This window comes from Hyaena hyaena, unplaced genomic scaffold, assembly GCF_003009895.1.
Source record: "Hyaena hyaena isolate Hyena2069 unplaced genomic scaffold, ASM300989v1 scaffold_158, whole genome shotgun sequence".
Lineage (NCBI taxonomy): Eukaryota > Metazoa > Chordata > Mammalia > Carnivora > Hyaenidae > Hyaena > Hyaena hyaena.
Window position 1 is genome coordinate 1,483,455 of NW_024080790.1, and position 24,538 is coordinate 1,507,992.

A 24,538-nucleotide genomic window follows, 5' to 3' on the forward strand; every position below is an offset into this window, starting at 1 on the left:
ATTTGGTTAAATCATATGTAATTTAAAGATAAAACTACCAAAACTTTGTAATGATTCCAAAGCCAAATAAAGTTGGAGATTCCATACTCTCCTAGGTCAATATCAAAGCAGCAGTACTACTTCCTGTAATTAATCGGAATGACTAAGTATTCATACAAATAGCCTTCACTGGTAGCTCTAGCACTTACATTGGGCAAGCAGAAACAAATTGAAAAAAAACTTTATATTTCATCTATCAAAATACAATAAAAAGGCAATTATTCTTTTTTAAAAAATTTTTTTAATGTTTAGTTTTGAGAGAGAGAGAGAGAGAGACAAAGCGCAAGCTAGGGAGGGGCAGAGAGAGAGAGGGAGACCCAGAATCCAAAGAAGTTTCCAGACTCTGAGCTGTCAGCACAAAGCCCACTGTGGGGCTAGAACCCAGGAACCATGAGATCATGACCTGAGCTGAAGTCAGATGCTTAACTGAATGAGCCACCCAGGTGCCCCAGAAGGCAAATATTCTTATTTAATACAAATGTTCCACTTAGTAGAACAGAGAGCATCACTTATTTCCAGCAAATAAATTAAATATATTATTTTATATTATTAAGTGGTGTTTGGTATACGTAAACATTAGTTTTATAGCAGTTAGTGCACATAAGATTAAAAATGTTATTTTTTCTTAATGTAGTTTCTTTTTTTTAAATATTTATTTATTTTGAGCAGGGGAGGGGCAGAGAGAGGGAGAGAGAGAATTCCAAGCAGGCCCCACACTCAGCTCAGAGCCCTATGCGGCTATACATGAACCATTAAATCATGATCAAGCATAAATCAAGTGTTGTAGTTTCTAACAGAAACTGATTAACACAAGTTTTTTAAAGATATCTTCTTTCAGAGGCCAGAGTAAAAAATCTCAGAAGTGGTAAAGTCAAGGGGCGCCTGGGTGGCTCTGTCAGATAAGCATCCAACTTTGGCTCAGGTCACAATCTCACAGCTTGTGGGTTTGAGCCCCGCATCAGGCTCTGTGCTGACAGCTTGGAGCCTGGAGCCTGCTTCAGATTCTGTGTCTCCCTCTCTCTCTCTGAACCTCCCCCGCTCACACTCTCTCTCTCAAAAAAATAAAGAAACACTAAAAAAAAAAAAATTTAAAGAAGTGGTAAAGTCAATTAAAGAAAGAATATTTTAAAGACATTTTAAAGACACCATATTTTATTGAAATTATTTTTCCATGTTGTATACAAACTGAACTTTTGGATAAAATCAAGTACAACTTCAGAATAATTCTAGAGTTGAAAGGCACAGTGCAAATGTAAATTACTACAAATCAACAAAATTGAAAAATATTTAAAAAATTACTTTTAGCACAAAAAAATTCCTGTAAGTAAAAGCAAATTCAGAACATTACACCATCACCAGAAGAATACCTAGTTGGACACTTAATTTTTTCTTCATTCATCTTCTGGCTGGATTAAGACATTAACCATAATATTATGGAATGTTCAGCATTTATGTTTGCTAACCAGACATATATGACCTGTATAACCACACTTAGAATTTAATTTGCTCAGATGAGTTGGTGAATTTGGTACACTTCAATCTGGAGAGAGTAAGTAATCTTAATATAAGATGTGAAGAAGAAAGTCTCCCATGCAAATTTTTGTAGAGTTCAACTAACAGTATAGACAACCTCTAACAAAGGAGATTAGTGGATGTTTTCAAAGTGTGACCATGTAAAATAGCAAATTGGACTGATATTCTTATGAACTACATGCTCAAATTTCAAATCAAGAAATTACTAGCCACTTTGAAAATAGAATTAGGGAAGCAAAGTGATTTTACAACAGTCTTTCAGTCTTCTGCTTTAATAGTTTTTCACCCAAGCCATGAAATAAATTAAATACATTCTAATTTCTGTGAAACACAAACAAGGAAGAAATGTGTTAAAAACATGGAGTACATTTTTATTTCTAATTTAAAATCTCCTTTTAAGTTTTATAGGCTTTGAAATGCAAGTACAGCTTTAAAGCATCATGAGTAATTATAGATGAATAATAATACAGTCTATATCCTAAGAAGAATCTGTAGGCGTTTTAATTGGAAATAAGTATTCTGAGATAATGCTAATAGCAGTGTAGAAAAATGAGGTGAAAAAAAAATTCAAAATGTTGGGAATCCTCCTATCCTTCCTGGATTTTATTTTAATCATCTCCTCCACAGAGAATGAGCAGTACCTTCCTGTAGTCTCCAGAAGTATCACCCTGAGGGCAAGGAAAGCAAAGGAACAGTCTGATAAGTGAGTTTCCAAATGGAATACACAGCTCAGAGTCAACTATGTTAACCTTTTAAGTCTTATCTGACTTTTTCTCAGAGAGGTATTTTTTAAAAATAACCTTCGTTATTTTTTCATTGCGAAAATAATACTTGTTCAATGCAGGAAATAAACACATAAAAGAACATAAAAATCCTAATTCCACTATTTAGAGATATTCTTTTTTTTTTTTTAATATTTTTATTTATTTCTAGGAGAGAGAGAGAGAGACAGCGTGAGCAGGGGAGGGTCAGAGAGAGAGGGAGTCACAGACTGAAACAGGCTCCAGGCTCTGAGCTGGCAGTCAGCACAGAGCCCGACGCGGGGCTCGAACCCACGAACCGCGAGATCATGACCTGAGCGAAAGTCGGACGCTTAACCGACTAAGCCACCCAGGTGCCCCATAGAGATATTCTTAACATTTGGTGTGTCCAGTATCCTTCCAGACTTTTTTCTATGTATATTGATTCCTATGTGAGGGGACCATAGTATTCTGTATTCTGCTTTCCTATGTAACAGAGATTGTTTCCCTATTTTAATTTATTAAATATTCTTCTACAACATCATTCTTTAATGGTTAAAGAGTATTCCATTGTATATGGGTAAAATAATTTGTTTGCTTACCCCCCCTCCCCGTTAGATATTTATATCGCTTCTAATTTTTCACTACTATAAACACTGTTACAGTAGCAATTCTGGTTAAATTTTTGTGCATTTTCTTGATGATTTACTCAGGATAAATTTTCATAAAATGAGAATTACCAGATTAATGATGGTGCATTATCTTAAAGAACTTTTTTAAAAAAATGCTTATTTTTGAGAGAGAGAGTGAGAAAGCATGGGGAAGCGGGGCAGAGAGAGAGGGAGATATAGAATCCGAAGCAGGCTCCAGGCTCTGAGCTGTCAACACAGAGCCCAACACAGGGCTTGAACCAGGGAACCACAAGATCATGACCTAAGCCAAAGCCGCTGGGCGCTCAACTGACTGAGCCACCCAGGTGCCCCAATGATTGTGCATTTTCTTAAGCCTTTAAAACATTTTTTAAATATTTTTATTTATTTCTGAGAGAGAGACACAGAATCTGAAACAGGCTCCAGACTCTGAGCTAGCTGTCAGCGCAGAGTCCGACGTGGGGCTCCAACCCACAAACCGTGAGATCATGACCTGAGCCGAAGTCAGACACTCAACTGACTGAGCCACCCAGGCACCCCAAGCCTTTTTATATATGTTGCAAAATAGCCTTCCAGAAAGGTGCTATAATTTCTACATATAATTTTTTATGGTCTAATTAATAGATCAATTTTTGTGCTTCACGGACACTAGAAAAGAGGGAATCTCTGTCTATAGGATTCAAGGTTTAATATATCTATTAAGTTAAATCTTAATATATCCTTGTTTATGCTTTGTCTCATCAATCTGCCAAAGAATAAGGATATGTTAAACTCTATCTGGCATAGTATTTCCATCAATGTCTTCTTTTGGAGGTTCGAATTTCTTATTTATAGATTTGAATGCAATACCTATTTGGCACTTAAAGTTTCACAAGAATTTAATCTTTGTTGTGAATAGTTATCTTTATTAATATAAAGTGATCACTTTTTTCCTATTTAATGTTTTTTCTCCTTAAATTCATCTTTTTCCTTATAGCATAATCCCTGCTTTCTTTTTTACATTGTCAAATGTTCTGTTCCCTGGCCTCTTTTTTACAGCTGCTTACATGTCACCTGTATTTTAATTGTTCCTTATAAATATAACTTACATTTTTGTCTGTCTTCTGTCATTTTCCTTTTTTCAAAAATGTTTATTTATTTATTTTTGAAAGAGAGATAGCATGTGAGAAGGGGAGGGGCACAGAGAGAGGGAGACAGAGAATCCCAAGCAGACTCCCCACGGTCAGTCTGAAGCCCCCAGTATGGGGCTTGAACTGTAAGATCATGACCTGAGCTGAAGGACGATGCTTAACCGAGCCAGCCAGGCTCTCCGGATGTGAATCATTTCTTTTCACTCTCATGCCCAGTTAGGACTCCGGGAAGTGTGCTGCCAGGTAAATAAAGGCAGCAATCTAGGGTAACTAACATGCTTTCCCATGTCTTCTGCAGATTGTAGCTGGCCCTGGGTAGGGTTCTGGATGACTGACTTAGTTGCTTATCTCTCACTGTAAGCAGGCAGGCAAGGAAATGACACTCTTAAAAGTATTCATTAAAATATACTCTTTCTCTGTCTGGGGTCAACATAATTATCATATTTAGAAGGCAGACATTTCTAGCTTCTAACCTGGCAGAGATTTAACCATCTGTGTGAAAGGAAATAAACTGGAAATACCTGAATTTGAGTAGGATCTTTAAAAGTGATGCTATCTGCCTGGGAGTGGATAAAATACCTAGGTCAGAACCCCATCCTTTCCTCAGAGCTTTCCCCTGGGCCAGGGCCAGGCTCTCATGACCTACCTTGATGAAGGAATACAGAGACTTTCCATAGAGCCTCTTGAAGTTTTCCCGGATGTCCATCATATCAATCTCTGCTCGAGAAACCATAACTCTGATAAGGGTGTCATCGTCAGTGCCCAAGCCCTAAGGAAGAAAACAAGATCCATGCTGGTGTGTTCAGTGCTCTTTCTCGGCTTATCAAGGCAAGCCTATGCATGGCTCTCCTGATGTCTGTTGCACCACAAAGCCTGTAGAAGCCTGTGGAATACTGCTCCTCACCATGGTGTGCAGGGCTATCCACGACCTCCTTTCCAACGCTCTGTGTTCTGACCAGAGGAGACTGCTCTCTGCCATTCTAGACGCATACCCGGGTGTTCCCAGACTGCCTGCCTCACTGGCAATGACTCCTCCGCCTGAATGTCATCCTTCCTTTCCCAGCCTTACCATCCTTCCTACCACGTGAAATCCTCCAATGTAAAACCCCCTTTAATTTTTTAAATGTTTATTTATTTTTGAGAGAGCAAGAGCACGCACAAACAGGAGAGGCAGAGAGAGACACACAGAATGTGAAGCAGCCTCCAGGTTCTGAACTGTCAGCGCAGAGCCTGACACACGGTTCTAACTCACGAACTGTGAGATCATGACCTGACCAGAAGTTGGACACTCATCCGACTGAGCCACCCAGGTGCCCCTGTAAAATTTCCTTTAAGGTCCTGCTCAAATATTCCAACTTCTTCATATATTCTTTTCTGATCTTTATCCTCTAAACAAATATTGAAAAGCACTCTTCTTTCTGTGTTCCTATATATTTGGATCCTCAACTACTGTCATATTATATTTTGTTCTTATTGGTATTTTGCACAAAACTGCCTTCCCCTTCCTTTTGATCTCTCCTGCACCTCCCATGGTTCTCAGTAATGGTCTCTGGAGTACGATGCATGGTTAAGGGCTTGGGCTCTGAAGCCAGACTGCCAGTATTTGCATCCTTGCCCCATTACTTCCTCACTGAGGACCTTGGGCAAACTGCACATCCTCCATATGTCTCAGTTTTCTCATCTGTAAAATGGGAGTAAATAATAGGACCTGCCCCACAGAGCTGTCGTGGGGATAAAATTAATCCCTATGTATATAGCATAAGGAAAGGTGATCACATGTTATAGTACTCAATAATATTTATTGAGTATTATCATTAGCAGGCACTCTGTGAAGTATTTGATGAATTGAACTGAACATCTCAAGCTGATTTTGGTTGATTTGTGTGGGAAATAGAAGTAAACATGAAGGTGGACACAAGACATGTTGTAGTCATTCAGATGCTAAAAAATGAGGCCATTTACCTTCATAGATTTATAAAGCCTTTCAGCAAAATATGCCGATTTGTTCCTCATGCACTTTACTGTTAAGAGATTAAAAAAAAGAAATTAAAAAATTATAAAATCTATGAGAAAAAAGTGACAATTGTTCCCTCTATTTCTACAAGGTACGAAGTAGTGTTCTCTTGATTGCTTTGTCAGAAAAATTTTAGCCAATGTTTTATGAACATAGACCATGGAGAAGTAATTAATAAAGTAATTAATTAGAGAAGTAATTAATAAAGGCAATTAAAGCAAAAGGCAGCTTATAGTTTCACAATGATTCCTATCTCTACCACATGAAGCAGTTATTAGTTCTAACCATCCATAGACTTGCAAGATGCAGCCAGTAGAGGATTATTTCTCTGGTATATTGAGATATAAAGGCACAGAGGATATAAAATATATAAGGCTACATAATACAATAATAATCAGATTATACATACCTCTTGTCTAAAATTCTGCATCTCATTATGCATGATTGAAACATTTTTTAATACCTGAAAACAACTACATCCCTGTGACAACAAACTAGTAAGGACAAAGTCTGTAAACATTTGTTTCTCTACTCCCCCCCTCCCCCCCACCAGCTTACCTATGGCCAGCAGAGCATCTTCAAAGCTACCAGATGTTTCAGATTTAATACTCTGCTCAATGTCCTTCTGTGATATCCTTTTGTATTCATCAAACACTAAAAACAATAACAAATTGTTTTGTTATTTTACTTACAAGTAATAAACATAATTTATTTTTATATTTTATAATTACATATTTATAATATATATTATAATTCTAAATGATAAAAAGAATAGAGGAAACTAAAATTTATGGAGAGAATGAGCTCATCTAGAGTTCACTGTTTATTTAAAAAGATTTTTTTTTAACATTTATTCATTTTTGAGAGACAGGGAGAGACAGCATGAATGGGGGAGAGGCAGAAGGAGGGAGACACAGAATCCAAAGCAGGCTCCAGGCTCTGAGCTGTCAGGACAGAGGGTGACACGGGGCTACAACTCATGAACCGTGAGATCATGACCTGAGCTGAAGTCAGACATTCAACCGACTGAGCCACCCAGGTGCCCCCATTTTTCATTTTAATTTAAAATTTTTTTTAATGTTTAATTTTGAGAGAGACAGAGAGAGAGAGACAGAGTGCAAGTGGGGGAGGGGCAGAGAGGGAGACAGAATCAGAAGCAGGCTCCAGGCTCTGAGCTGTCAGCAGAGAGCCTGACGTGGGGCTCAAACCCACAAACTGTGAGATTATGACCTGAGCTGAAGTCAGATGCTTATTAAGTGACTGAGCCACCCAGGTGCCCCCCCCCAATTTTTTAAAATGTTTATTCATTTTTGAGAGACAGAGAGAGACAGAGCATGAGTGGGGGAGACACGAATCCGAAGCAGTCACTCTTTATTCTTTGGCATACATCAAGACGCAAGTAATTAGCAGTATCCGTGAGAACCCAGGAGGCACAGGCAAGTGGAATGGGTGTGAGGGGAGGATGAAGGAATATTGTGACTCTTGGAGGGGATCAGGCGAGTCCTCTCCCTTATTTGGGACCCTGTTTTCTCACACATAAAATGGACATAACATCTAGAGAGATTTGCTTTCTTTTCTCATTGTTCTCTTAATGAGCAGAACATGTCTTTTTGTAATTCTGGCCTTGGCAATCACCTGTGTGTTCCTTTTGGCTCAAAACTAGAGCAAGTCAACCCCTTGAATACTGAGTCACATTTCATATCAAATGGTTGCCTCTTTTAATAGACTGTAACATAATTATTTTTTTTTCACTTTTTGCCAAGTATTTTTGAATGTGATTAACCTATTTTCCTCACACTGTCTCCTTCTGGAGCCTTCTTAGAGTGGATATCTGTTTTTGCTTCTTAACCATGCTCTCTTTGAGGTGTTGTCCCAGGTCCCATCAGTGTGATTTTCACAGGGCTGTCAACCCACAGACAGCTCTGCCCCCCAACATACACTATAAGCTCTACCAAATCAGTGGGCAGTTCACTAGATCAGAGCCAGTCTTAACCTACTGGGGACTTTTTAAAATTTAATTTAATTTAATTTAATTTAATTTTGTTTATTTATTTTTAAAGAGAGAATCTTTTTAAACAATTTTTTAAATGTTTATTTATTATTTAAAAATAATAAATATTTTTAATGTTTTATTTATTTCTGAGAGAGAGAGAGAGAGGGAGAGGGAGAGAGAAAGAGCATGAGCTGGGGAGAGTCAGAGAGAGAGAGAGACACAGAATCAGAAACAGGCTCCAGGCTCTGAGCTAGCTGTCAGCACAGAGCCCATCACGGGGCTCGAGCCCACGAACCGTGAGATCATGACCTGAGTCGAAGTCGGACGCTTAACTGACTGAGCCACCCAGGTGCCCCAAGCTCTGCCTTACAAATAAAATATGCGACTTCCTTAAACTGTGATTCCCCAGAACTGTCTTGATTTCTGTTCTTCCTGGAATTGTTCAGCTCTCTCTCTTTGATTCAATGAGCCACCAATATTTTCCATTTTCCCTCTTGTCCCATTCTGTATTATTTCTTCTTCTTACTTAAGTTGGAGTCAGTGTCTATTGCTTGGAATCAAAAGATCTAATTGACACATTTTCAAAGTCCCAGTTTACTTCACTGTAAAATGGGTGAATTAATGGCTGCTCCAATGTGATGTTGCAACAAACAATGCTTATAGTAGGCTTAGCACTGCATCGGGAAGATAATTAATAAAACCTTAGTTATTTGAATCCTCACTATTATTGTTGGTTGGTGAAAAAAAATTATGAATCTTTCTTTATCCAAATAGTACTTAGATTTTCTTTCAGTGGGTTACAAGCAGATACTTTATAACTATCCAACAATTGTGCTGAGAAGTGAAAATTGTTACAAAGGTACTTACTTGCATGGTCTTTTGAAGACCTGCAGTTCCTGGGAAATACCACCAGGGGGAGATTTATATAATTAGTAATTTGGCAAGGGAAGGTGAAGAAATGAGCTGAGTCAGAAGTTGGTGCATCTGATGGTAGCCCATGACATTTATTAACAGGTGTAATCACCTATTTTTAGGCACCGTGGGATATCTGAAATCACTGCAACTTACAAATGTGTTGTAATTTTCAATTACTTTATGTTTTCAACTTAGCGAACTCATTCTTCTCAAATTTCCCATAGGTTTGGTAAATTGTGTGTGCTTATAAGGCATGGCAGGCTTATAAAATTGTGCTGCAACATAAAGAACTAAAAAGCCTATATAAAAGATGAAATATCTTATTAAACCCTTATTCCTGCTTACAGGAAGATAATAAACCTGGACAAATGTTCCACAATATTTTTTTCCCAAAGAAGTTAAAAGCACATTACAAAGACTAGCATTATCAGAAGCAAATTAGAAACATTACACATAGGAAATAAAATGTGAAATTATCCACTATTTATCTTATACAACATACTCCCTAAAGAAATCATTTCTATTAGCTTTACAACTTGGATATTAACGAGGAATAAATGTCAACCAACAATTCTATTTCATTACTCACTGATGTACTGAAGATTTTTTCCTATGTAACTAAAAAATGGGGCGGGTGCCTGGGTGGCTCAGTCGGTTTAGCGTCTTACTCTTGATCTCGGTGCAGGTCATGACCTCGCAGTTCGTGAGTTTGAGCCCCATGTCAGGCTCTGCACTCACAGTGGAGAGTTCTCCACTGGAGTTCTCTCTCCCTCTCTCTCTCTGCTCCTACCCCACTCATTCTCTCTTTCTCTCAAAATAAATAAGTAAACTTAAAAAAATGTTTTTGGATTAAATGGGGCTGCTTTAGGCAGAGAAAGACAGATACCATATGTTTTCACTTATATGTGGAACAGGAGCAACTTAACAGAGGACCATAGGGGAAAGGATGGGGAAAAAATAGTTAAGGAGAGGGAGGGAGACAAACCAGAAGAGAATCTTAAATACTGAGAACAAATTGAGGGTTGGTGGCAGGTGGGGGAGAAGGGAAAATGGGTGATAGGCATGGAGGAGGGCACTTGTTGGGATGAGCACTGGGTGTTATATGGAAACCAACTTGACAATAAACTATATTAAAAATAAATAAATGGGGCCACTTTAGAAAAAGGACTGACCATAAAGGTTGGTTTCTTGCAAACAGGAATGCCAAACCCCTATGAATACATTACATATATACTAATTATTCATAATTAATCTTTCAGAAATTGGCCTTCATGCACATTGTTGCACTCCTACATTTCCAAGATAAGATATCTAAAATGGTTCAGTACAATCAACTCTTTGTACCAAGCAAAGGGGAAAAGGTTCTAAATTAATTATGGACACTACAGAGTTCACTGTCTTTCAGTTTCTTTGGAAGCTGAGGCAAGTGCCTTACCGTGCAACAGATGATTTCGGTTCCGGGAACAGAGAACAGTTAGAAATTTCACCTCATCTGTCCCCCATTTCTTCTCTCCAGCCTCATACAGGTCCTGAAGCCAAACAAAGCACAAATTTAAAACATCACAGAGAAGGTGCCAGGAAATATACAAATATTTCCAGAACTTCAAAGAGCTGAGCTGGCTTCATTTTATTTTGTTGGTGAGGAGGGTGGAAGTGGTGTTGCTGGTTGAGTGGCAAGCAATGACTCAAGATTTTTCCTTAGGTATATGACTAATGGCACCTTTTACTATCTGCTTTAGAGGGCAAGCACCAGCAGAAGCTCCTTATATATGGACGACATGGTTCAATCCTAAGAGCTGAAAGGAATGCCCTAGACTAGGCTTACCGTACAGAAGCCACTAACCATATGTGGCTATTTACATTTTCATTCATGAGAATTTAAAAGTCAACTCCTCAGTCAGACTAGCCACATTTCAAGTGCTCCGTGGCCATATGTGGCTAATCTGACTGAGGTGTTGAATTTTACATTTTATTTAATTTCAGTTAATTAAAATTAGCCAGCCATACAAGACAGTGCCAGTGTAGAACATTTTCAGCATTGCAGAAAGTTCTCTTGGACAACAGAACTGTAGAATGATCTGTGATTTGCTCAAGGCTACAGAAGGTCTCATGGTAGAACCAGGACCCCATTAGTAATTGTTTTTATTCCAAACAGGTAGGACTATAAGAATTTGGCTTTGGTCGTTTTAACTATATTACTGATAAATCAAAACTACTATTCATTTACCTCACTGCTAATTTAAAAACAACAACAGGAAAATAGCAAGTGTTGGCGAGGATACTGAGAAACTGGAACTCAGTGCACTGTTGATGAGAATAATGCAGCCTCTATAGAAAACAGTATGGCTTTGCTTCAAGAAATTAAAAATAGAATTACCATATGATCCAACAATTCTACTTGTGAGTATATAGCCAAAAGTTAGAAGAAATCCAACTGTCCATCGACAGATGACTGGATAAACAAAATGTGGGTTACACAAACAATGGGATATGATCCAGTCTTAAAATTTTTTTTAATGTTTTTTTTTTTTAATTTATTTCTAGGAGAGAGAGAGACAGCATGAGCAGGGGAGGGTCAGAGAGAGAGGGAGACACAGAATCTGAAGCAGGCTCCAGACTCTGAGCTGGCAGTCAGCACAGAGCCCGACGCGGGTCTCGAACCCATGAACTGCGAGATCATGACCTAAGCGAAAGTCAGACGCTTAACCAACTAAGCCACCCAGGCGCCCCAATCCAGTCTTAAAAAGGAAGGAAATTCTGACACGTGCCACAACCTGGATGAACCCTGAGGACATTATGCTAAGTGAAATAAGCCAGTTACACAAACACAAATACTGTGTGATTACATTGTATGAGGCCTCTAGTCAAACTCATAGAAAGCCAGATAGCGGTTGTCAGTGGCTGGAAGGAGGGGAGACGAGGAGTTGTTTAATGGGTACAGAGTTTTGGTTTTGCAAGGTGAGAAACTTTTGGAGATTGTGCAAGAATGTGCACCTAGTTAACATTACTGAACTGTACACTTAAAAATGGTTAAGATGGCAGATTTTATGTTACATGTATTTTATTTTTAAAATATTTTTGGGCCACCTAGGTGACCCAGGTGTCCGACTTCGGCTCAGGTCATGATCTCACAGTTTGTGGGTTTGAGCCCCATGTTGGGCTCTGTGCTGACAGCTCAGAGCCTGGAGCCTGCTTCAGATTCTGTGTCTCCCTCTCTCTCTGCCCCTCCTCTGCTCACACACTCTCTCAAAAATAAACATTTATTAATTTTTTTATTTTTTAATTTAAAACCCTACTGTTTATTATTATTATTTTTAATTTTAATTTTTAAAATTTATATCCAGGTTAGTTAGCATATAGTACAACAATTCTACTATTTATTTATAGGCAGCAGGTGGCTTGTTAAGTTTCTTAAAATGCCCTTAACTGACACTCTGTCCTTCATTGGGCTTTCCTCCATCTGCTCATATTCTTTGTCTAATTTCCTCACTGCTTTAGAGTCAATTCACAGAACCATGGAATTTTAAAGCTCAGAGGGCACAAAGGTTCATCTAAGTAATAAAGTAATAAACTTGAAAATTCATATTTTCCTGGTTTCATCTAAGATCACTTCTTGCCAGCTCGTCTATCTCCTTTATCTTTTCTTACCCTTTATCTAGCTCCATTTTCATCTCTGTTCTTTACTCACTGCATTTTTTTATTTAGCTCTTGTTTCACTGAAACTTGTTTTTTTCTCATGTATTTTAGGGTCCAAAGCCATCTGAAATCTGCCTCTTCCTGACAGTGTGGACAAGTTTGCATCCCTTGCTGCTTCTGTTTGTTCACAGGCTACAGTGTTGAGCTGAGGATGTGTTGACTGTCATGCTTTTTAAAGTAATAAGCAGTCTATCCAGATCTGTTTTTTTCCTCCAGAACAAGGTGAGTGGATTCTTCTCGGAGCTCCTCACTTTTCATATGGATGAAGTTCCCCAGCTGGAGCACCAATAACTGGTCCACAGAGGGCCTCTGAGACACAGGATTCCCCGAGGAATTTCTTCCTGCTTGCACGAAGCCACTGTGCCTGCTTCCAGCTTGAGGCTATGGGGGACTGGCCTCTTTTTTGTGGCAGAAATGTCCTTCCTGCGTCCTTGGGCCAGGATTGCTGCCCATCTGACATTTTAACAGTTCTCCTCCATAGTTTCCAGTGTTGATGCAGATTTTCCCTCTTTTTAGATTTGCTGGTTTGTTTTTCAGAAGAAGGGAACCAAAATGTGTCATCCAGCAAAAGCTCTGAAGGGCATTTGTAATGCAGTTAAAATTTTTTTAATGCATTATTCATTTTTTAATGCATTTTATTCATTTTTGAGAGAGAAGAGACAGAGTGCAAGTAGGGAGGTGGAGAGAGAGAGGGAGACACAGAATCTGAAGCAGGCTCCAGGCTCCGAGCTGTCAGCACAGAGCCCAACACAGGGCTCAAACTCATGAACTGTGAGATCACAACCTGAGCTAAGTTGGACACTTAGACTGAGCCACCCAGGTGCCCCTAATGTAGTTTTAATATATCACGAGTTCTCTATTAAAAATTTTTTTTAACGTTTATTTATTTTTGAGACAGAGAAAGAATGTGATTGGGGGAGGCAGAGAGAGAGACGGAGACACAGAATCAGAAGCAGGCTCCAGGCTCTGAGCTGTCAGCACAGAGCCCGATGCAGGGCTTGAACTCACAGACCATGAGATCATGACCTGAAGTCAGACACTTAACCAACTTAGCCACCCAGGCGCCCCAAGTTTTTTTTTTTAAAGTAGGACTTTTGTGTACTCCTATGATGTCCTTCAGTGCAAGTTTCACCCAAAAACAGATAAAATTGGACTTGTTGGATAATAGACTTAAAAATTTTAAGATTTCTACGTTTTATAAATTACCATGACCTGATTCTACGTGCCCTGATCATTCTTCTCATCTCAAACTCATTTACTTTCCTCAAAATCCAGCTGTAATACCCAGTGTTTGCAAACACTTCCCCTGCTGCTGATACAAGTCACAGAGCAAAGGCTGACAAGGTTTTCCTACCGTCTTATCCTACAAAAGCTGAAATCTCAGTGGCTGTTGGTCTTAAATTCCTCACCCCTTGGTGAAGCATCCAGAAAAACCTACTCTGAGTTCTACTTCCTCTGACTTCCCCAGCCCAAACTTGGTTGAAAGCCCCTTTCACCTGATCACTTCCAAGAGAAACTGTACTCCTTGAAGAGACCTCAAAAAATTTGTTGATTGAACTGCATGGTTTTAAAAAAAATCAGTCAGACCTGGATTCAAGGAACCTAATTCTACCAGATATGCGATCTTGGACTGTTTACTTATTTATTTATTGTTTACTGTAATTAGGAATAATTATTTTGGACAAATTATTTAAGTCTTCACATTAAAAATATCTACTTCACAGGTGTGTTGTGAGGAAAAAGTGTAAAGCAGTTAACGCAATGCCTGGCATCTAGGAAATGCACCAGCAATTGACAGTGGGTATAACGTCTCAGGAATAAATTGCTCGCTAAAAAACTCTTCATTTAGTTTGAGATACACCTGGCCTATGGAGACTCCTTCCAACACATCCAAAAATGCTGTCCTTGGGGCGCCTGTGTGGCTTAGTCGGTTAAGCGTCCGACTTTCACTTAGGTCATGATCTCGCGGTTCGTGGGTTCGAGCCCCGCATCGGGCTCTGTGCTGACTGCCAGCTCAGAGCCTGGAGCCTGTTTCTGTCTGTGACTCCCTCTCTCTCTGACCCTCCCCTGCTCATGCTGTCTCTCGCTCTCTCTCCTAGAAATAAAATAAAAAACATTTAAAAAAAAAACAAAAACAAAAACAAAAATGCTGTCCTTGAGGAAGCTGAAATTCACATAAGCAACCAGGAGTTCCAGTGTTTTTAATACCTTCTCCCTCCTCAAAGCTTCTGGATTAAAGCAATTTCCTATTTCTCTAGTATGGGATGGGCCTCCCTGCATCCTCAGAACTCTTATGGCACACATATTCCTCTCCCTCCTAGTGAAAGCAACAGGTTCTTTCCTGCAAAATCCATAGTGGTTTGTACCTTGCATACTAAATGGGAATAATCCTTCCTATGGTTGTATATTAGTTGTGAGTATAGGGTCTAGATCCAAACTGCCTAGGTTCAAATCCCCATTCTGACATGTATTATCTGTGAACTTGAGCAGGAACTGCAAGCCTCAATTTCCTTGTCCATAAAATGGAGCTAGCAAGACTTGGTTCATAGGGTATCGCAAGGATTCACTGACATACTTCATATTAAGAGCTCATAACAGTGTTTGTCACCTGGTAAGGACCCACTTTTTATTAGTTATTATTATCAGTGTTACCTGGCCGCAGTAAATCGATCAGGGATCAGTTCCAGGGCACCATCAGTGGGGTGGGCGCCAGGGAAACAACTGCCTCTTGGGGTTTGATATTAATTTTACCCCATGGGGTACACACTGTGCCAAGCTTTTTCACACAGGTGCTATCAAATGTTCTCTCTGGGGAGGTAAAAATGCAAGGTAAACAAAGCAAAGGTAGGTCCCTTCACCTCCAAGTGATTCTGAAGACACTCCATGGCTCTTGGCGGGGGGGGGCATACCATGGTCCCAATGTCAAGAACACAGGGATGCTTATATAATGAGGCTCTGTGTCACTTGCCCAGGCCCCAAGTATCTCTGCAAGAAATTTCTGCTATTAAAGGTTATCTATGGGAATCTTTTTTAATACTATATCCCAGCCTGGCTGATATACACTGAAATATAAGAGGGAATCCACCAACTAAGGCATGTCTTACTGGCAAAAGCAAAGAGAGAAGTTTCAGTTCTACTAACCTGAGCATCCTGTCTCACGAGAGCATCATCCAGATAATTTCCTTCATCCCTGCCACCCTGAGAAAAACAAAACAAGGAGAATGAGAGAGTATCCATGAAAATGAGTGTGGGGTGCACTGTTAGGACAGAATGTCTGGGAACCCAAGGATGTGGTAATTGGAATGCCCACAGGGGTCACACTTCCAGCCTAGGGAGAGAGGACAGATGTCCTCTGAATGTGTTTGCATTAATCCTGTGGCTCTAGTCTGTGCCTGGAGACCATGACCACTCAGAGTGCCAGCGGTTCCTTCCCACTGCCTGAGTGACTCTGTCAGTAGAAGGGGAAGGAGAGTGAACACTGCCTGCTGACTGCTCCCTCCAGTGTGGTCCCCTCCCCTTTGCCACCTCACCCCACTCCTACGTCTGACTCAGGCCTTCCTAACCGGCAAATCTGCGCTGATCTGATCAATTCTGCCAAATAAGGGCTTGGAATAAAGGAGAATCAACAGTCTAGGACCAGCAGTGGGGCTTAAGGAGCATGTGGAAACTCCCTACCCCTCACCGACATCAGCTCACAGGGAGGGCAGGGTTGAAGTCTGGGAGGAATGCTAAGGAGTGACAGGCTACTTTCCTCTGGATCGTTAGACTATTTTTTAATGTTTATTTATTTTTGAGAGCAGAGAGAAAGAAAGAGACAGCGTAGGGAAGGGCAGAGAGAGAGGGACACAGAGAATCCCAAGCAGGCTCTGAGCTGTCAGTGCAGAGCCTAATGTAGAGCTCAAACTCATAAACTGTGAGATCATGACATGAGCTGAAATCAAGAGTCAGAGGCTTAACCAACTGAGCCACCCAGGCGCCCCTTCTTAGAGTACTTCTATTGCTGTGCTGTCTCAATATTCTATGGTCTAGGCATGGCGTGGTAGGGTGCTAAATCTGAGAGGCAAAGAACAAAATGGGTTAAGAGATGCTAAGAAATAAGGGAAGAGGAAAAAATAAGGAAACAAGAAAAGCCGGTCAGCATTATTAAGTAAGTATCAGAGACAGAGTATGGTGGGGCTGGAGATGATTTCTGGGGTCCTGCCTTGTTGGAAGAATAGCAACAATATTAACAGAAACAGGCAAGTCAGGAAGATGAGCTGGTTTGGGGGGGAAATGAGTTCTGGTTTAGTTTAGGAGGACTGATTTGAGGTGATGGTAGACTAGAAGGAAACACCTTAAAAAGTAGTGAGAAATGAGGGTGCTACACTCAGGAAGGACGTCAGGATAAAGACAAAATTGGGAAGTCATGTGAGATATCACATGCATGCATCTTCCATTTCCTGCCACCCTTCCTCCCACACTACCTCAGTGCTGCTTTACCTCTCATCTGGATTAAATATTGAGGTAACTTCCTACCAGACCTCCCAGCCTCCAGTTCAACTGATCTTACACATCACTCTTACGTTATTCTTCTGAAAAGACAGTTCACTTCATCGATCCCAAACGTTCAGTGGCTCCCTGCTGCTCACCCAATAAGGGATCCCAGTTCAGCCTTCCACCTTGCTCCTAGAAATACCAGCCGACTACCCAGCCAACAGTTCCCTGAGCACACCCACATGCCATGTCTCTTGCCTCCTTGCCTCTTTCTGGCTGTTCTTCCTGCCTGTAATGCACCCACCTATGTCTGTGCCTCTTGAAATCCTGGCAACCCTCCAAGTCCTCTCTGAAGCAGCACCTCTGTCATGAGGCTTTTCTTTGTTTCTGCAACTAGACTCTCTCCTTGAACCTTCCTTTTACTCTGTGCCCTTCCTTTGGCACTCTTCATGCCTTTTTTTATAGCAAACTGTGTACTTGCTATATTCCTTTATGACAACATAAGCCTAGAAGTTGTCTCCACACTGAGTAGAAAGGGCACCTGGCATGTATTAGGTACTCATATATATGGATCTGCATAAATGGGCATGCACGAGTAGCCAGAGTCTCTAAGAGGGAGAAGATTAAAACAACAGAGAGGCCCATGAACAACACTTGGGGACTATTCACGTTTGGCAGGATGAAAGGGTGAGGAAGGCTGGAGAAGAGGACTTGGAGTGAGCGTCCCAAGTGAACTCAACCCCCATCAGAAGCAGCCCACGGAGGGAGCGACTCACAGCGGACAGAGACACCAGCACCCTCTGGAACATGAAGGAAGTGTCAGAGCGAATGTCATCTTCAAGGCTCCGCCCATATTCTGGCAAGAGAGCAAAGTTAGCTGCTTCAGAATATAGTCCTGCCAGCGCTGTGCCATGCTCCAGAACTGTCCGTCCTCCCCAGGATTAGCCGGTTCACCGAAGCAGCTCATGATGAGGGTTTTCAACCCCGCGCACAGTTTTTCCAAAACTGAACTCTCATAAAATGGTCAAGGTAAGTTTAGTTTGTCATTAGAGTGGAAGCAAGATGTTCCTGGTCCTTAAAAGGTGAGGTCAAGAGGGCTGGGGCTGTAACCCTCCTTCTGCGGTCACTACTGTCCAGGAGTCTGCCCCCACTGTGGTTCTCAGTGATGGAAGGAACGAAGGCTGTGGACTGGCACATGGAAAGGCAAACAGCGCAGGGTTTCTGAGCCTGTGACTGGGGACATGCAGGGGCTGTCAGACCCAAATTCTAGCAGGTGCCTACTCTGCACTCCCTTAAGAGCTTTCCCAGAGAAGCTCCAACCCTTCACAGCCCACAGGGTGAGAAGATCCACATTCGGCAGACATGGGGATTGGAGTGCTCAAACGAAGCTCCCAAAGGTTTAGTATCTCCTGTTCTGAACACTTACCAAAAATCCCTTACTGTTTTGTTTCCTTTCTACCAGAAAGGTAGGGGAAACTTGGGGGAAAACAAATAAGTAAGAAGGAGGAAAAACACCCCACAACATTCCACCATAATATAACCACCCAGAAATAACAATCATTTGATACCACCTTGGTGAGTCTCCTTCCTCATTTCTCCTTATATACATATGTTCTTTTTCTTTTTCTTTATAGTTTGTTTATTTTTGAGACAGAGAGAAACAGAGCATGAGTGGGGAAGAGGCAGAGAGAGAGGGAGACACAGAATCTGAAGCAGGCTCCAGGATCTGAGCTAGCTGTCAGTACAGAGCCCGATGCAGGACCCGAACCCATGAACCGTGAGATCATTACCTGAGCTGAAGTCGGATGCTCAACCGATTGAGCCACCCAGGCGCCCCTTTGTTTTTCTTTTTTTAAGTTTATTTATTTTGAGAGGGGCAGGGGAGAGACAGCATGAGTTGGGGAGGGGCAGAGAGAGAGGAAGAAAAGAGATCCCAAGTAGGCTCCATGCTGTCAGTGCAGAGCCCGATGCAGGGTTCGAACTCATGAACCCCAAGATCATGACCTGAGCTGAAATCAAGTCAAGAATAGGATCCTTAACTGACCAAGCCACCCAGGTGCCCCTGTTATTATTTTTATTTTTTTTTAAATGACATCATAGCATGCTATTTTATGGTTTGCCTTTTTTTACTTATCCATATACCATACCACTTAATGGAATGTAATAATATCCTTCAATATACATTTTGATGACTACATAATACTCCATTGTGTGGGTGCAACATATTTTATTCAGCTAACCTGCTACTGTTGGACATATTTAGCTAATCTATACAATACCAAATAAGCACTATAGGATCTAAACCTTTGTACAGTTTTTTTTTTAAATTACATTCTTAGGGCAAAAAAGCATATTATCTTTTAAAGACTCTTCCTAAGCATCATCCTCTGGAGATTTGTAAGAGGGAAATAAATGGCTTCCTTCTTGGGTGGCTAGAGGATACACAGTGCAGTGTGGAGGTAAGAAGTTGGGCAAGAGAGTCCCTCCAGGGCATCCCCTGAAATGCTAAGATTCATTGGTGCCACCGCTTTTGAACAAACATGTCTGATTCTCTGCTTTATAATAAGGAACAACATGCAGGGCGATGAAACACTGCATTGGGAGTGGTGTCTTCACATAAGAAGTCTTGAGAAGCCAACAGACTGTCATTTGCCTAGATGGGGAACTGCCTGAAAGCAGAGCTTGGAACTCAGGATCTCTCATGGTCACTGTTTCTAAGGCATAAGTTTTTTAAAAATATTTTTTTAATGTTTATTTATTATTTTGAGAGAGAGAGAGAGAGAGTGAGGAAGGGGCAGAGAGAGGGAGACACAGAATCTGATCCAGGCTCCATGAGCTGTCAGCACAGAGCCCAATGTAGGGCTTAAACTCACAGACCGCAGACCACGAGATCATGACCTGAGCTAAAGCTGGATGCTTAACCAACTGAGCCACCCAGGCGCCCCTCTCGAAGAAAGTTTAATCAGTAGGTAACTACCCGCTGCTTGTTTACTTTTCAGATCACAGTGAAACCTCAGGGGGACCACTGAGGATGCTACATACGAAGCTGGTAGGTCTGGTTTATGCGTCTGATCTCCTCAGGTGTCCGGGAGGCCAGGATCTCAATCAGGCAGCCCTCATCCGTGCCAGCTCCCTAAACACAAAACCCAGAAGACAGGGAGTTATGAGCCAGTTCATAATGTTGAATCCCAGACATAGAGGCATATACCTGGGAATTTGCAGAGAAAAAAGCAACCTATTGAGCTATACCTACAGGATTTGCTAATTTATAAACTGTCCTGCCCAAATCCCAATGGGTGTACCATAATCATTTTTAATAATAACAAACATTTATGGGCTGTTTCTATCGGTTGATTATTGTGCCAGGTTATGGACAGTGTCTGCCCTCTGGAGGCATAATCTTTCCTTGACTTCCCCTGTACTTTTCTCTCTTTTTTAAAAATTTATTTATTTATTTATTTTGAGAAGACGCCATGCAGGTGTGTATGCAGAGGAGGGGCAGAGAGAGAGGGAGAAAGAGAATCCCAAGCAGGCTCCATGCCTGATACAGGGCTCAATCTCACAACTGTGAGAATACAACCTGAGCTCATATCAAGAATCTGACACTTGAGGCATCTAGGTGGCTCAATCGGCTAAGTGCCCAACTCAATTTCTGCTCAGGTCATGACCTTATGGTTAGTGAGATCGAACCCCACATGGGGCTTTGTGCTGACAGCGTGGGACCTGCTTAGGATTACCTCTCTTCCTTTCTCTCTGCCTCTCCCCAGCTCATTCTCTCTCTCTCTCAAAAGTAAATAAATAAACATTAAAAAAAAAAAAAAGAGTCTGACTAAGCCATCCAGTTGCCAGCCTCTACCTCCATACTTTTTCTTTGAAGGGCAGAATCTTCTGGCAAAGACTGTTACCTCTTTGCTTTCCCAGAGCCTAGCCCAGAACCTTCCACAAGGCTATTTACTGACATGTTTGGGGAGGGTAATTGTATTTGAATTTTGTAGTTGGTCATTAAAAACTGTCCCACTAAGGCTAGGGCACAGTGGATCTAGTGCTGAGGGAGGCCGAGAATCCTTTCTGCCAGTTCTGAGCCTCTGGCCACTCCAGAGGCTCCACTGTGCCAGCCATAAAGTTTCACGTCTCAAAAGCGGCGAACGCGACAAGAAAGTTTCTGGAGCTGCACCACAGGCACAACTCTCACCATTCCCCATGGAGCCATAGGAAAGAGCAAACGATTGCATAACTTTATGGAAAATCATTTTTAAGTTTACAATTGCTATAATGTAGTGTCATGTTTTCGAGTTGTCATCGATGAAGGAAAATCTTTCTCCTGAACCTCCCCTCCCCACTCCCACAGGGCTTTTGTCCCTTTCTGGAGGAAGCTGGTCCGGGCCGCAGGAGAGGAGGGCACACACCTTCATGGCCCTTCGCAGCTCCTGCACGTCGTACAGCACAGTGGGCGTCATCATCCCCATGATCACCCGCTCAAAGTTGCCACTCAGTTCTGACTTCAAGTCGTCTATCAGGTCCTGCAAAGCAAGCGAGTGGCTCTGTTTAACTGCTACGCTAACTTAAACCAGCCCAGCCGCTCTCAGAGTGTGGTCCAGGGATGTCTGGGGTCTCCAGACTCATTCTGGGGTCTCTGGATTCATTCAGGGGCCTGCAAGGTCAGAGCTCTCCTCATGATAAGTAACACTAAGACATTATATTTGCCTTTTCATTGCCATTCTCTCACATTTGTACCATGGAGTTTTGCAAAGGCTACTTGACATATCTGCATTTCTATAATTCTGTTAAAAGGCTATTAACATGCCCTTTTCCAAGTACATATATATCTATACAAGATCAGATTTCAACCAAAACCATGTATCACAACAAACGATGCAGAAGCAGATATGAGAATCCAGCTGTTTTCCACTAAAGCAGGCATTAAAGAAATTTGCAAAATGTAAAAGAATGCCAGTTTTCTCACTAAATGTTAATGTTTTGGAATATATAGCTAATTTTCATTAAAATGTAACATGTAATATATTTATGTTTTTTAAATAAATTAACAAATCCATATTTTTAATGCCTCAGTTTTAATTTCTAGTATAGTAAATATCAATAGATATTAGATAATAGATAATCCAAAAACAAAAAAAGTCCTCAATCAGAGTGTAGAAGGGTCTTGAGATCAAAAAGTTTATAGACACGGACTTAAATGTATTCACTCTCTTAGCAATATGCTTTGAATGTATTTCCAAATCATATGTAATCAATATGTAATCATATGTAATCAATAATTACATATGACATTTTTAACAGCTGCTGAAATTTCTATATATAGATACAATATAATTTATTTCATCAGCCCCTTATTTCTATTTTTGTACCATTATGTATACATGCATTTAGCCATATCTTTGTGATCATTCACGATTATTTCTTAAGATTCAGTTCCTAAAAAGAAATGTAATACTTTGGACAAAGGACCAAATTCTAAAGACATTCATTCACATTTCCTCCTAGAACAGGTCAGATAGTTTAAGGCCATGCTTGAGACCGATCAAAACGAGCTGAGATACCGTTCAGGTCTTGTCTCTGATCTCACACACCCGACTGCACAGCCCTCCCTGTATTTCAATCTCTAGTGCATATTTTTAGGTCACATCCATACAGAGTGAATGAATTAATGAATGAACAAATCAATGAATGCTCAATTCATCAACGTTGGTCATCTTAACAAATTGTCATCAGGGGCGCCTGGGTGGCTCAGTCAGTTAAGCGTCCGGCTTTGGCTCAGGTCATGATCCCCCAGTTTGTGGGTTCGAGCCCCACATCGGGCTCTGTGCTGACAGCCCAGAGCCTGGAGCCTGCTTCAGAGTCTCTGTCTCCCTCTCTCTCTGCCCCTCCCTTGCTCATGCTCTGTCTCTCTCTGTCTCAAAAATAAACAAACCATAAAAAATTAAAAAACAACAACCCCCCCCCAAATTGTCATCAGATTAGTTTAGCTCTGAGGCCATTCCAGTTCACATATCACATGCATGTTCACACTCGTTTATGCTCATTAAAGGTCTCTGGGATGGAGGAGAGTTTCAGATGCTCAGAAGACAGTCTGAGCTATGAATAATCCCAGTCCCTATTGGGGCCCCAGCCAAAGTTTGCATGCAGATGTGCTGGGGAATGCTGAGCCAGCTTTGTCCCAGCCAGTAGCTTAGTGCCAGTCTTTGAGAAACAGCTGTAGTCTGATTGGCTGTAAGGTTTCTCCAGGATAGAAATATTCTTCGGAGTTACTATACTCCGAGACCTAAAACACTCATTTCCTCACTCAATAAAAAGATTCATCACATAGACAGGTTTTCAGTGGTGAGGAAAGACTGGGTGGATGGCTCTGGTAAATGAGTTGTTGAAAACAGAGTTTGAAATAGGGTCCCTGGGGGTGCAGGATTCAAACCAGAAGGGGTGAGTGAACACACCCTGAATCCATAAGCTAATGAATTATATACATAGTCACAACCCCAATCTAGAATTTGAGGGGGTGTCCCTCAACTGAGAATCATCAAAGGAATGAAAATATGGTACACCTGGGTTTATGTGGAAGCGTCAGAATAGACTCCAAATCCTAGGAGAGCGTGTTTAAAACAAACTAGATGTCAATACTGCTTCATCCACCGTGACCTAAAAGAAGCCCGGCCAGGATCAGGGAAGCAATGTGGAGGCTCAGCCCTGTCTGATGCTAACCAGGGCGGTGGTGGAGTCCACTGAACGACCACGTCCCTACACGGGGCTGAATGGGAAGATACCACTTCACTGTGGTTGGGTTGAGCTCTGGGAACCAAGAGCTCCCAGAAATCACCTCTGGCTAAGGACAGTGGAGGTAACACACTGAAGTTGTTTTTTTCTTCAGAACATCTTTAAACAAGGCAAGGGTCCATCTTTTGGACCCAAAAGGCCACTTCTGGAACCTAGATCAGGAAGAGACCTGGAGAGGCTGCGGCCTACCCTGCCGATGGTGGACTTGTAGGCCATCCTGATTTCCTGGCGCTGGGCCGTGCTGCGGTAGGCGAGGACGCTGATGATAGCATCTTCGTCGGTGCCTGGTGGAAAGCGGGGACAGTGAGTGAGGTGATTGGAGAGGGAAATGAGAAAACAGGTTCCTGTGAGGATGCTGGCCTGACCCAAACACACACAGAGAGCCTTCTAAGAAAAGAGGTCCTTGGGGGCGCCTGGGTGGCTTAGTCGGTTAAGCGTCCGAGTTTCGCTTAGGTCATGATCTCGCGGTTCGTGGGTTCGAGCCCCGCGTCGGGCTCTGTGATGACTGCCAGCTCAGAGCCTGGAGCCTGTTTCAGTCTGTGACTCCCTCTCTCTCTGACCCTCCCCTG

General features: G+C 41.4%; 1 protein-coding gene across 2 annotated transcripts in view; it reads right to left on the bottom strand.

Annotated features, from left to right (window-relative positions):
* Positions 1–1,169: 1,169 nt before the first annotated feature.
* Positions 1,170–24,538, bottom strand: part of ANXA4 (annexin A4) — a 65,011-nt gene continuing 41,642 nt past the window's right edge. For both annotated transcript variants that reach the window (XM_039239573.1, XM_039239575.1), the window contains exons 4-13: positions 24,159–24,253; positions 21,590–21,703; positions 20,226–20,316; positions 17,960–18,039; positions 15,852–15,908; positions 10,450–10,543; positions 6,665–6,760; positions 6,055–6,113; positions 4,739–4,861; positions 1,170–2,240 (exon numbers count right to left, since the gene is read on the bottom strand). In XM_039239573.1, coding sequence (XP_039095504.1) covers positions 2,181–2,240; positions 4,739–4,861; positions 6,055–6,113; positions 6,665–6,760; positions 10,450–10,543; positions 15,852–15,908; positions 17,960–18,039; positions 20,226–20,316; positions 21,590–21,703; positions 24,159–24,253 — 869 coding nt within the window. In that variant the 3' untranslated portion in view covers positions 1,170–2,180. The remainder of the gene's footprint in view (positions 2,241–4,738; positions 4,862–6,054; positions 6,114–6,664; positions 6,761–10,449; positions 10,544–15,851; positions 15,909–17,959; positions 18,040–20,225; positions 20,317–21,589; positions 21,704–24,158; positions 24,254–24,538) is intronic.